The following is a 15439-nucleotide window of genomic DNA, read 5'->3' on the forward strand; positions in this document are numbered from 1 at the left end:
ATAAACGACATGTTATTCACTTTAAAATGTAATAAAAACATTTCATTTTTTACCAGAGGAATAAATATTGATGTTCGATTTGAATTGTTATATTATTTCATGTGATATATTCAACGAATTTTACGAGTAAAATATAAGATTTAAAAAATATATAAACATTCCTTGTTAATGACTAGTTTTAGGTAACTATTATAGAGAATATTATTTAAGAATATTATATTATTATTATTATTATTTCAACATTATGTCATAAGTATATATTCTTTTTCATCTCATATTTAAGTAGTGCTAGAAAACATCATCATTTTGCTCTTCGCATTGGTTGAAAATATTGCAATTTCTTTATTGAGTTTAAATTAATTTTTTTGTTACTATTTTGTTATTGAATAATTTTTCTATTTTCTTGTATGTAATGAAACGTATTTAAAATCTCATGCTTTTTCGATGTGACAATTTAAAAAAATATATTTTTATTGGGTACGTATCTTTTTTTTATTACGAAAAGAATGTGACCATTTAAATTCCTGCGTGTTGTATCTTAATTTTTACTTTAAAAACAAAGTTCGAGCAGAATCTTTCTGACGTACTTATCTGAACCTTGAACTTTCATATTGTAATATCTTAAATTTGTGATAAAATATATGATAAAATAAAATTATAAATAAGACCAAAGACTTTTATTTTACCAACAAGTCATAATACCCCGTTTACACATGCATGGATTTACTGCTAACAGTACGTATTATCGCGGCCATAACAATAAAATGCATGTGTGAACACATATAATCGTGCAAGTTGTAAGATTGCATGCATGGATCAAAAAAGTTCAGCAGCTTATAAATTTGAATGTGATAGTTGGAACTTGTCGCGATATCTGCACCTGCGAGTAAAACGATAGTAGCTAACCTGCAAGGAAAAAAACAAACTACACCGCGCAGAGCATGTTAACGTATACCGATTTTCACAAACTGTCCGAACCTGTCAAATAACACCACACAACGACAACAGCGCGTCTCGCTTACATTTAAAGAATGAGATCAGTGAGAAAGTCAGCACTTTTACATGTAAACAATTATTATTGTGGCACTATCATATACATGAAATTTAGTTGAATTCTGCAAAACACATGATACGTAATCCACTGAGAGACACACAGCGTCAAAACAACATTGTCTATAATAAAAAACTGTTTTGTATTGTCTATTAAGGATTGGTTAGGCAGGGTTTGATTGAGTTTTAAAAACTAACCACCATCTACAATTTGTATTTCTTAGTTCAATAAAAACAATGACTGACAAAGTTTAGAGTGCACTATTTATGTTACATCTCCACACCCTACTCCACCCTTCGACACTGGTATAGTAACCTGGCTCCATAGTACAACGAAATTCATGTTAATAAATAGTACAATAAAAAACGAAACGTGTAAAAATAAATTGGTTTATTTGTTGTAAAAAAAAATCATCAATAAATGCATAACCATCTTACAAATATTAATTTCATACTAAACCAATAAAAAACGACATATAAAAAATCCCTTAACCATAAAACAATATTATACTAATTAAAATTTGTTTGTCCATATGAGCTATGTTCACACACAAACATATTCAGAAATAATACGAATGCGGTAGGTACATTATGGCCTTAGTAAATGCAAAAATATGAAAAATTACTCTCGTTAAAGCAAGAATCTATTGAAGTTGAACATAATATTAGATTTATAGAACTCTAAATAGAACATACAGAATAATGATTTTTTGGTTAGATTTTTAAGTGGCGTTAATCAAAAGTTCATTATTTTGTATGTTAAGGATAAGATAATTAAGTTGATAGTCTTTGTACGTTTAATCGGCACGGTTACCAATATTAAGAATTCCTGATTGTTTTAAGAGAAGTCTCGTCACCATGGCAACGGACAAGACGCACACCAGACCAGCGGGCATGAACTTTCCGCTGTTGTAATATCTGAAAGGAGAATAAAAAATTATTTTAGCATATATTATTTGTAGTTATATTCATACGCTTTGCACAGAACACAAGAGTTGACTATTAAGCTATGTATCATTCACTAAGAATTGCAGAAAATATAGTGATATAACTTTAATTAAAATTATAAAATCAATAATATTTTAAATGATGCATTTTGAAGAGTTTTGTACTATTCCATAAGAATTGGTTTTAGCAACACGGGTTTGTTTTTCCGCATATTCAATATAAATTTATATGAACTATGGGTAGATATACATAGAGCCTAAACATACTGAAGGTCAAGCCCGGGTCACTATAACTAATTCATATCGAATAGAACAAAGCTCTCATCAATTTATTAGAACAAGGGTTTCTAACAGTGTGCCTACTGACCCTATTTAATTGCGCCCTCAATGGAATGTGAATAAATGAAAAGAAATGAACATTTTTTTATATGTTATCCTGTCAAAGCCCATAGGATCTTCTTGGGATCAAACATGTTAACAAAAAGATGTCTTGGAGAAAAGACAAAATAATTATAAATTGTATAATTTTAATTTCACAATAAATTTCTAAAAAAAGAATTGCTGTAAAAGTGGGTGTTTAAACAACAATAATATATTTCTTGTACATCCTCCAAAAGTTGAATTGTTAATATTGATTCTATAATTTTTAAGCGTGCAAGGTCAAAAAATGTTATAAATAAATTGTAAGGTCGAGAGATTGTAACATATAATTTAAATTGGTAATTTATAAAATTTTCGGTTTGTTCAGCAATGCATGAAATGTGTTAATTAATCATTTATCAGTGATGTCATTCTAACCAGTTATGTAGTAGTTATGTAAATAATATTGTAATAATAAATAACCTGTATCCCATCATTCCTCCCAAGACTGCGCTGGTTCCGAGGGACAATGAGATGTTCGATGAATCTTGGGACATCTGGTAAGCTCCATAACCTAACATAAACACAATGGTCGTTAATCTTTTGTGAATTTGACTTTAGACCAACATAATCCGAGCTCATAAATTCCAACAATGTAGCATTCACTACCTCGCACAGATACTACGTAGTCCATAGTTATTGTCAAAAAACTCAACTACCATAAAGTCAAACTGGATAAATGTCATTGTATGAAGATGAAGAAATAATGATTTTGTATCGGAGCTTAAGGCTATACTTCAGTTGAGGCATGGTCTAAAAAGATTGTGGCTAGGCGATGCGCGGATTGTGTAAGTGACGCGTGCCGAACGAAATATAATTTGCCATAAAAATTCAACATGCGTCCATTTAATGTTATGTTTATTGTTATATTACTAATAATAATAGTATATTTATTGAGATGTTTTCTTTTTCAAGTACATATGTAAAGTTTTTTAGTCATTTTTACACGATTTAAGAATATATTCATCCGATGCCATCACAAAACAAATCGCACACCTCGACTGTCGGTCTCCGATTGGCGACGAGTGCACAATTTCATCGATCCTACTGTAGAAAATTATTTGCCGTGTCACTGAAGTACGCCCTTAAATATTGGGTACATACAAGGTACTCGCGATGGCCAAGCAGTAATGTGTTTATTTAATGGTAATGTGGCAATTCCACATGTAGTATGTTTCGGCCCAGAACATGGACCTAATAGGTTGAGCAACATAGGTTGACATTTCTCGTAAAAAAAATCAGTTAAGAAATCTCTTTAGGCCATCAAGATCCCCATTGGACTGGATTTAAAAACATGGGTACTTTCAACAATTAGAAATATACCAATGTACAGTGTTTCAATTATTGTTGGAAGTATGTATCAAATTTGTATCTAATAATCCTGAGATGTCATTTCATTATAATCAGTGTCGATTGTAGTTGTGGTCTGTGGGATCTGACAGAACTAAGAGCGATTTGCGTGCTATGAATAGTATGGTTTCTGTGTAAGGCGTCTTATTAAAGAATGTATGAAATCTTGTCCCATAAGGTGAAAAACTTGTGTATGAATCTCACTCAGTCCAGGATTTTTCTATAATTTTTAATGTTTCTCATTCTTTTCCAAGTTATGTATTTTCAACGAAGAATGCTACGCCATTCATCATGGCGGTATGTAAATGTCTGAAAATAACCAATAAGTAGATATCTCAAAATATCAATATCATTCATGGTCAGCAGGTAACTGTAGATGACTATAGTACCTACAACTTGTCACATCGCGAAAATGAATAATATGGATGTCAGTTTCCCTGAATGGATTGTTCAATATAACATTATTTATGAACGTAAAACTATATTATCTGAAAGCATTTAATAGTATTTTATTATTTATAGATGCTCTTGTGAATGATAGATAGAATATTCGTTTCGAGCAGTGACATGCTATAAAAATTTGAATATACATAGTTGTTCATTTAGGGACTGGGGGTTATATGTACAATTAATTATCCATTGATTACATTATATTGTACACTGCAGAGAATAAAATAATGTATCAGATCCAATTGTATTTTCATGACAATACATGAGTAATAAAGTTACATTATTGAGATGACGAAATGTATTATGATTTACTTTGACTTACCTAAGATTGATCCAAATAATAATCCGGCACCCAACGATGGTATGGAACCTGAAAAAAATATAATTTTTAAATAAATAAAATTACAACATTTTTCTTTTCTACGGGAGTTGTTATTTCTCACTGCTAAGGGTAGCAACCTCGAATTGATGCGACACAAATTCATGATACATTCAAATTGTATATTTACTAAATTTTAACTCAACCACAGTATGCCAATAAAGGGGTCTAGGATGATTTGGCACCGGACAACTGGACGCCATGGAATTCGAAAATAAATAAACGTTAGGTACTTATAGGTAGGTACTTTAAAAAAAATATTCAATATCATTATTTATATTTGCATGATTATAATATTATGATTTAATAGTTGGTGAGAATGTAAATATTCAGACGTAAACAATGATTTAATCATGCATATGTTTAAGTTCCAACGAAAAAAGAGTATTTTATTTTATATAAAGCCTTAGGCATGGTAATTCTCAATCCGCGATAAAGAATACATTATGTTAAGAGTAAAATGAATTCAAACTACTGAGTAGTAGATAGAAACTGATTAAAATACCTCGTATACGTTCTGTATACGCGTCTACGACAGTGCGGCGTCCAATTGTCCGGAGCCCAGTCGTCCCATTCGCCAATAAAGTGGGTAAGTATTGTGATAATTTTGTTTTTTCTAAGAATGTGTGGAGGGCCACGACGTTCAAGATCACAGAAATAACATCAACGCCCTTCATTTTTTAGGAAAATGTAAATTTTTTTTTATTTTAAGTACCTACAGGAACATTTTTTGCAAATCGGTAACGGAATTCCATCCGACTCTCACCATTTTGCTGGTCACTCTGACAGACTTGCTGAAAGTGACAGACAGCGTAAGAAGGGGAATTATTCAAATGGCTTGCGAATGAACACTGGAGATCACCATGTTACAGATCGTATTACAAATAATATCATCATCTTATTCCAGTATGTATATTACTTTCATCATCAGTGGCCTCACAACTCAGTGCGGGTCCTAGCCTCCTCTGTCTCCCGCTATCCTGGGCCAGTGTCATCCAGGTGACTACACTGGCCACTCTAGCATCCTTGTTGCCAGTCGACCTCTGACAATCCGGTCTGGCATCCAGGGCGCCATTCCGTAGTAGGGCAGACTATTTTTGCTACATGGTCCGCCCATCAGAGTCTACCAAATTTAATGAATGCGGAGATACATTCAGCGAATTTCATATTTATTTTTGATGTGTGATTGATGACATGATGAATGCGTGCGTAAACAACAACTATTCTTCGTAAAAAAAGCTTTTTCAAATAACCTCCAACCTACGGAACCCGTGAGCTCCACTTAGCTTCTATGTTTTTAATTAACTGCTTTTGTATAAATAATTAATCTGTTTGCTGTTATAACAATCAGCCAAAAATATTACAACATCAAATACTGTGTTACTACTTCTGAAAAACATAGATGGGTACTTATAACATTTAAGGGTACAGTTCGGTTTTGAGGAATACAGCGGAAAACACATTTTGGTACTGTTCGGTTATACGGAATACAGCGGAAAACACATTTTGGTACTGTTCGGTTATACGGAATACAGCGGAAAACACATTTTGAAAATACCCGATATACTTACTGGATTATTTGTTAGTTTGGGTTAGTTTAGGTTGGGTTAGGATTGGTCAGGTTAACCTAACAAATAATCCAGTTTATCGGCTATTTTCAAAATGTGTTTTCCGCTGTATTCCGTATAACCGAACAGTACCCACATTTTGAAAATACCCGATATACTGGATTATTTGTTAGTTTGGGTAAGTTTAACCTAACAAATAATCCAGTATATCGGCTATTTTCAAAATGTGTTTGCCGCTGTATTCCTCATAACCGAACTGTACCTTTTAAGTTTTAGTTCATAATATAATAAAATTAAGGAATCAAAGGATGAGACAAACTTAATAAGACCCTCTTCGAACATAAGTTTATAATTGAATGCTTTGGGCAGTGTAGCAAATAAATGAGCAGAAAAGAACGCGTTTCATTAACCCCATCCAGTGACATCAGCAACAAAACATTGCATAATACCTACTACGGTAAGTAATCAGAAGTGTTGACATTTTTTTTTCAAAATACGACGTATGCACTAACCAGCTTTAGCATATCCCATTATTCCTCCAGCGGCTACCGTTGCCGCATAGGCAAAACCGATAATATCAGCACCCATTTCTACGAATTTTACTTGCCCGTCAAAATTTCCAAAACTGAAAACAAACTTATTTATACCGACACCGCTATTCGTGAAACGTCAGTTCGACAAGTGATGCACAGTCTTACCAACTACCAAAAAAATGATAGGCGAATTATTATTGCCATTATAAAAATTATTTTCATGCTAGGTCATAGACTATAGATACATCTAGACGCCACCCGTGCATTGATGAAGCCGCGTGCCGTGCGTTTGGTTTTTGGGCGAGCGAACGCATTCGTCTACAAAATGTTCGAGACCATAGACCATTTCGCTAGTGCTCGCACTAGACGCTCAGAATTACAATACCTATAATTTTCTATTTTTTTACGTTATATAGTATATTTAAGCGGTCAAAATGCAACCATTAGGTAAAAATTTCCATAATTTAAGTTATTTTAAAGAAACACTAGGTCACTGATATTAAAATAATATATAATAATATACAAATAAATTATCACGAAAATGTATCAACTTACCTATGAAACGTAATACCATCTTCTTGCTTATCAGTACGGCTACCATATTTTAATACAACACACAGAACCATCTTTTCTACTTAATTAACTATAAATATTTACCACTGACTTTATGTTTAACACAAGCAACACGGTTATCGACGCTTAGTTATGCAATAAGCGAAGATTTGCCGGCAACACCGTATCAAGCCATCTCCCAGATCTGTAAACCTTTTATCTTACTCTAGCGCATGTCGCAGAGATTATAAGGGTACCAAATACTTCCTCGCTTGCACTTATGCATGGTTTTTGTTCATGCCTTGACTGTGCTACCTAGTTATTTTGATAAATTTTGATAATGAAAATTGTTTATTCGGTACAAATTTGTCAGATATTAATTTAATAATAAGATGATTTAATACATCATTTAATACATTTGATTAATGACTATTATTCGCTATTGACTCTGAAGTCCCTTGAGATGTTAATCGTCTTTTTGCCTTGTGTTCTTCTATGCTGGCCCCTTTTTACCAACTTTTCTTCTCGGTTATTTATCTCTCTGGTTGCTCATATTGTTAAGCAGGCTGGCAGGACTGACGCTTCTATTATGCCAGCGCTCCATTGGCGAGTCAAAAGTCCGAGGACAATAAATCGTTCGATTTGTCTATGCCCTGCTACTGATCAATGAACGAATAAAAAAGTCGAGCTGTCAAAAGTAAAAAATTGCGATTATCGTAATGTCTTCTGATAACCCTATGATTTTGTGTTATTTATATGTAGACTTGCGTAAAATAATAAAGCAGTGAAAACAACACAAGATTTACGTTTTCTTTTATGAATTTCATAAATACAAATAAAAAAATAATTGGTAAATCTCTCATTTTATAATGTGTAAATTAACAAATAAATCAATGAAAATGTTTAAAACAATTACAGATTTTTTTGCGTTCCAAATGATTGCGTATTAATGTCAAATCGAATTTGCATTGCGATCGACGGACGAAGTCTGGCAACTCGGAGGTAAAATATCAAACATGTTTGAAATCCAACGAGCCTGGTCTGCGGATTAAAAAGTCCGCAGACCTGGGGTGCTCCACGCGAAAAAAAAGTCCGAAGACTGTAAATCGTCTGACTTGCGTGCCAATGGAGCGCCGGCATTAGTGGCGTCGCTTGTCTCTGCTTATTCAATTTAATTTTTTGACGCCAGACAAAGCTCGGGTAGCGGAACTTACCAGACTCCAACTTTTTGACACAGATAATTGGGCGGGGGTTCGCTATGCTGAAACCCAAAAACAATATTTGGCGGCCCCGTCTTTCGTTGAGTTGGGACTCAACGATGAAATACGCCCCTACGATCGTTCATCGCAAACCATCTAATGGAGCGTACGATCACCGGCTTCCAAAATGCGATGCTCGCTCAAAAGAAGTGTATTCGGGACGCGTTACAGCGAGTGGTCGACTCTGTCAGCAATCACACCATTAGTACGGCTCTCTTTGAGACGGTCGTAAAGGAATCGGGAACTCGTCAGCACTCAACAAAGTGTCTGAGGACGTCACCAGAATCCTTTGTGGAAAACGGGCAGAGTTGGTTCAGACGAGGCGGTAGAAAATCCTCTCGGTAATAAAAGACACCTTTACGCGAGAGGCTGGCTCTTAACAAGATCCCACCTAGCGCCGAACATATCTTCAACAAAGATAAACTGGCTATACCTAGAAAGAGGTGGGAGTCGCGAGAAGGTCTTCGATCAGACCACCAAAGTGGTTGACCAGGGCAGGGGTGAGAGTCAACCTAGCACTTCAAAAAATAATAATGGGAACCCGTATTCCGTTTATAAATAAACCCCCTCTAATAATGCCTTCCATACAATTCCAGAAGGATTTCCAAACGCGACAATCATCGCCGGAGATCACTTCACAAATCGCGGAACTGAACAAATCGGGAGTATTGGAATCGGCAGAGCCATCTCCGAGCTTCCTCCCAACCCTGTTCCTAGTAAGGAAGCAAGACGGCAGTCAACGACCCGTCTTCAACCTAAAAAGCCTAAACGGTTTCCTACAACCAAGGCCGTTCAAACTGTTCCACCATTTCAAGGTCCCAACATTCCTGCAAAGGGAAGACTGGTTAATAAAAATAGACCAAAGCCAAGCGTACCTACATGTACCTATAGCTATACAACATCGCTGATTCCTTCGGCTAGTTTACCAAGGAAAACTCCTTCAATTCACATGCCTGCTGTTCGTACTGTCGGCAGCACCAAGACTGTTTGCCTCATTAACAAACTGGGTGGCCGAACACCTCCGGGGAAAAGGTATGAGAATCGTCACTTACTTAGACGACTTTCTGATAGAAAATCAGTCCAGAGAGATTCTTCTGTCGCAACTGACTTATATGATAGATTTCATGCAGGCACTAGGCTGGATAATCAACAAGAAAAAATCTTGTCTAATTCCAAGCCAACAGCGGGAGTTCTTGGGTATCACGTGGGATACTCACAACATACGTTAAAGTGCCCACCACCACCCGTCATATATGTACAACCGTGGATATGCACGGCCGCTTTCTATGACGCTTTAAACGTGTCTGAAAGAAGTGATTTTAAGTGCTCATTCCGTACCGAGACGGAGCCGCACGGGACTGATGCTGCAACCATGCACCGTAGTGCTTAAAGAAGAAAGTTAAGAAAGAAAATGTCTGTTTTTTGGACTGGCTCTGCTGTCCGCTGACGTTAAGCGCTTTGTGTACCCGCATACTGAGTGTCACGAATTGAAATGGATGAGTCTACAGAAGAGTCGGGACTATCCCGCTCCCCATACGACGCTGCAAATTTCTCAAATGCCGCAAAGTTGGCTTTGGTTGCTACCAGATCTCCATGACCAATTGGGCCCATGTGAGGACGGACCCTGGAAAACAGCTCCGCTCGTTCGAATTCCATAAACGGGTAATCCCAGAGGATGTGTTCAACATCTTGGTGGTCATGCCCGCAGGTACAACCCGGCCCATCTACTATCAAGCCAAACTCGTGGAGTCTGGCGGCGAAGTTGCCATGGCCGGTGAGGAACTGGCTAATCCAGTGCGAAGGTTGGAGTCTTCTAGTTTGGTGCCTGCAGAATACGTCTGGGAAAAAACGGTAAGTGTGCCGCCCCTTGGGGGAGGCGGTCCACCTCGCCTGCCATGCCGCAAATGCGGTCTTGTACACAATGTCACTTACAGTCTTCCTGTAAGGAACGTCCTCGGATCTCTGCGGTGGTGTCAGATGGACACCGGCGAGTATTGTGCTGATCCCCCTCAAGAGGAGGGTGATCGATCCTCTGACTTGGACGTGCAGATCGAGGGGTAGTACCCCCGTGAGTACGGCAAGCGCGTCAGTAGAAGTTGTGCGGTAGGCTTTGGTAAGCGAGATCAGCGCAAGTCGCTGCCCGCTTAGTAGTGCGCGACTCACGAGAGTTAGGGAGTTTACTCGGGAATGCCAAATGCTGGAGGCGTAACCGGCAATTCCCATGAAAATTGCGCCGTATGCTCACTGCATACTCACAACATATCGGAAATATCTATCAACAGAGAAGTGCACATCACTTCGTCACCACCTGCAATTGCAGATCCAAAAAGGCAGTTGGTAGCTCAGGCAGGCCCAACGCCTCCTCGGGCGACTCAACTTTGCAACCTTCGTCACTCCTCAGGGGTGGTTGCATTGCTGACGTCTACAACGTACAAGCGCTCAATTATCAAGGAGCCATCCTCACCAAACAACAACGATTTCACCACAAGCTCGAGAGGACATCATGTGGTGGATTCGAGCGGTGGGCTCCTCAGGAAAGATTCACAGGGCAACCTACAATCACTTCCTCAGCACAGATGCAGCGGATTCAGGCTGGGGAGCGCAGTTAGACGAGTACCACCTCGTCGCTATAGGATTTGTTTCCCGAATAGAGCAAATGTCAATTTTACAGGAGACGAAAAACAAATTTCATTGTCGTATATTTAAATATCAGTAGATTTATCAATCATTTTTTCTACACTGTATGATTGCAACATTATCTAAGAATAGATTCTAAGAATAATATACTGGTATAAATCATTAAATGCACAGAAAATACGTTTTATTTACAAGTACTCACTGTGGATATTCGGGAAATATTTAGCGCTCTCTCAGAATAATGGATATTCGGGACAAAACAAGGACGTTCGGGATTTATGACCGTAGCGTATTGCTGCAGGGCCCACGGATTACTGAGTGGTCAAAAAGTACGCGCCTCAAATGTTATATTTATTTACACGATAATTGTTAATAATTACTTCTACTATTTAAATACTTAATGATCGTAATCACCGAAGTTCGTATGTAATAATAACATGCGGCAATCGCTTTTTCGGTTTTATTTCGGATTAAGTACTTAATAAAATAGTTTTTAAGTAATTACCTATTTTTATACTATACCATTCTAATAATTGAACATACATCATTTTTAAAATCACTTCTGAGAAAAAATATTATAACCAATAGAAAAAATCTTTTTGAAAAAAGTAAGACACCCAGCAGGAATCGTCCCTGCATCTCCTGGGTTTACGACCCAGTCCACGAATTATCCACTATGCTACGAGGTGACATACTTATGACGACAAACTTTAACTATTGGCCTTTTAATACCTGCCCATCAGTATTCTTCAAAATCAAGCGACTATCGGCGATCGGTTTTTGTTTATTAAATAAAAGTAGGTATTTACTACTTCAATTACTAACCGACATCACGGATTTCTCCAATATTTTATGATGGTACTTACTCGTACTTGCTAACAATTTTATATTAATACTTTTTCCAAAAAAAAAATCTATGTATATATTATATCTGTATATTATTATATCTATATATGTCTATAATTAACAATTAAACTTATTACAAACCACAAAATAAATATTATATATTTACTATTGGAATGACAACACAAAATAGTAGCATCTATAAATTAATTACCATTGGCTGCTAATATTATGTAGGTACCAATATCCTAAGTATATAATATTCACCAAATAAATAGTTACTAACATACATATAAAATTAAATTAACTACAGCGCATTCAAAAATAAATAATAGCATCGCCTTTATTTTCATAGAAATACCTAGATTAAAAGTAAAATAAAGACAAACAATGTTTGATTAATAATAATTTGAAATAATATTTATTTTTAACGTCATAGTAGTTGCCGGGTCATACTATAGAATTCATATAACCGTTGGGATTCTGTGTCATTTATCAAAACAAAATGCAGTTATTTAGGTTAAAATACTCACTTCCATAACTTTACTATAAGTTCAGGGCGAACTGGTGATGTATCAGCTATTAATGATCTCTTCAAATTTGATGAATTCACTATTAAAACAATAGTAACTTTAAAAACAATATCAATAAGACGAAATTTGAAAGAGGCCTCCGGACGGCCGAAAAATATGAAAGTGGGCGTGATTGTTTTAGAGCTAGACAGCGTGAATGTGGGAGCGAGATGCACGGCGTCAGCGCGGTTTGATTGGCTAAAAGTCATATTCGGGAAATAAAAACTGAGCCAGAGATTTATTTAGACCGAAATTAACTTGGATATTCAGGTACGAATAGTTGGACATTCGGGAGAACACCACGGAGTAATTGTAACTTAACATGGCGTATTCGGGCTTTTTAAAAAAATATGTCTGTTCCTAGATAAAAATAATTATTGTTTTTATAAATGATTTCGGTAGAGTTCGAATAAAGAAATTGAACTGCATTAAAATGTCGATTTCGAAAAAATGGATATTCGGGAAACAAATCCTATAGCGACGACCTATCAGGTCCATGGACACAAAGCCAATCCACGTAGCACTCCAACCGAAAAGAGCTATATGCAGTACTCTCGGCCATACAACTCTGGGAGCAAACGCTCAGGGGATCAGAATTATTCCTACAAACCGACAATAAAACAGTTGTGGCCTACATCAACAACGAAGGGGGCACAAAGTCCGCAACCCTACTCAGTCTTTGCCGTTACAGTTTCTGGAAATCGCCAGTTAGGCCAGTATATCATTGACTGCACAATATCTTCCAGGCAAATACAACTTTACTGTGTGGCAGATCATCTCTCACGCAGCAAAATTATCCCAGAATGGCACCTAGTTATGGCGGCTACAACTCCCCTATTTCAAAGATGGGGACTCACAGATGTAGACTTGTTCGCATTGTTCGTATGTCTCACGAAATCCGAACGATGCCCTTGCACTGTTCCACGATGCCTTCAGTCGACAGTGGGACTTCAAACTAGCCTGGATATTCCCGCCACCGAATCTAATTTCACAAGTATTGGCACACCTGAACACGGTAAGGGGAAATATTTACTAGTGGCCCCATGGTGGATGAAGTGTTTTTGGAGCGCAGACCTACAGCAGAGATCACTGGTACCCCCCTACCCGATGTCACCCGGTGACAAACCATCCACCTCCACAAGTCCGGGACCTATCACTCCAGTTATGGATCATTTCGGGTGGGCAGATTTAGTTTCTAGCTGGTCGGTAGAGGACAAATCGCTTCTCACTTCCGGCTGGCGACCATCCACTTTGAAGACCTATAAACCTGCATGGGACAAACAATGGAAGACATGGTGCACGGCCAACACGATAAGCTATAATACCCCCGAGCCGATTGAAGTGGCTAGATACCTGGGTCACTTATACAATAAGGAAGGTCTGTCATATAACACTAGTCATCCATAGCTACCTTTTGCAAACCTATGATCAGTAAAGACATCAGCAGTAACATAGTAGTGCGTCATGTGTTAAAAGTCATATCCACCCACAAGACTAAACCTACAAAACCTCCGATTTGGGATCCAAGAATAATCGTAGACTACCTCAAGAAAACAACACCTCTAGTATACAACCCATATGAAGTTTCACGCAGAACAGCTATATTATTATTACTCGCATCGGGATGACGGGTTCATGACCTTACCTTACTCAGTGTAGCGGATAATGGCCTAATCGATAATGGCGACCATATAATTCTATGGCCAGTGTTTGGTTCCAAGACAGACACATCAAGGCACCGCCAATCTGGATGGAAATTAAACGCTTCCAGTTGCCAAAACATCGATCCAGTATTTTGGCTACGAAAACTTATCTGCGTTTCCAATGAGAGAAGAGAAGAGGGTGGTAATATTCCGGCATTATTTATCTCGTCAAGAGGTCCCCCAAAACCTGCGACTCGAGCAGTCATCGGAAATTGGGTGAAGTCAGTACTCGCTGATGCAGGGGTACAGGAATCACCAGGCAGTACTCGATCAGCAGTCGCCTCTCTAAATTGGTTAGATAATTACCCCATAGATGACATCCTGCAGAGAGATAATTGGCGCCAGGAAGCTACTTTTAAAACATTTTACCAGAGACCGATAGACACACAGACTTGTACAGCGGGGGAACAAAATATATTGACCTCTCTGTTCAGCACGGTGCACTGAGCCTAAAAGCAAGGAATATGTTATACCTAATTCTCTTGTTAGGTTTCATCCATCCTATCTTGCAGGAACTATCTTGGTTTATCAGGTGATAAACAGATATCTCAAGGGACTTCAGAGTCAATAGCGAATAATGAAAGGAGTTTTACCTACCATTAAAACTCTTATTATTCTTGTTGACTCTGAAGTCCAGAGAACACTTACCTAGTTTCCTTGAGACATATCAAATTGAATAAGCAGAGACAAGCGACGCCACTAAGTGCTCGTCCGTGGTGGTTTGACGGGCGCGGCGCGGCGGCGGCGCGGGCAACTCAAACGTATGAACATGTTTCGACGTGTCTGTAGACAATGCGCGGGGACGGGTGTACGCGCGTGTTGTTTTGGCGCGTCTAGCTCGACGCAGGCAAGATCGTACATGCGTCGGGCTCTTCCCATACTGCGCGCATAGAGGTGTCCGCACTGAATGGACGGGCGCCGAGCGGGAAACGAGCGAGTAGCGGGTGTCTCAACCATCATGAGCTTACCGCGCGCGTCTGGTGTATTTGTGGTATTATTTTCACAAAGCATAGATAGTGCGAAGTGATGTAAAGTAGGTATACGTTTTATAACTTTGCACTTTTTACTACACTGATACGCCTCTTTGCCTTATTAAGTCGCATAAAATTATATCAAATGATATTCACTTGTATTAATATAATATGTAGTACTAAACAAATATATATTATGTAAAAA

At 37.6% G+C, this 15439-nt stretch overlaps 1 protein-coding gene across 1 annotated transcript; it reads right to left on the reverse strand.

Annotated features, from left to right (window-relative positions):
* Window positions 1-1426: 1426 nt before the first annotated feature.
* LOC147078102 (transmembrane protein 14 homolog) lies at window positions 1427-6850 on the reverse strand. Its single transcript, XM_085961201.1, has 4 exons — window positions 6677-6850; window positions 4540-4587; window positions 2841-2931; window positions 1427-1968 (listed from the first exon to the last, which is right to left on the reverse strand). The coding sequence occupies exons 1-4, from the start codon at window positions 6750-6752 to the stop codon at window positions 1848-1850; spliced, it is 336 nt and encodes a 111-aa protein (XP_085817327.1). The 5' UTR covers window positions 6753-6850; the 3' UTR covers window positions 1427-1847.
* Window positions 6851-15439: the final 8589 nt, after the last annotated feature.

The sequence above is a fragment of the Rhyacophila brunnea genome, unplaced genomic scaffold, assembly GCF_057557595.1.
Source record: "Rhyacophila brunnea isolate RB1 unplaced genomic scaffold, BYU_Rbru_1.0 scaffold_12, whole genome shotgun sequence".
Lineage (NCBI taxonomy): Eukaryota > Metazoa > Arthropoda > Insecta > Trichoptera > Rhyacophilidae > Rhyacophila > Rhyacophila brunnea.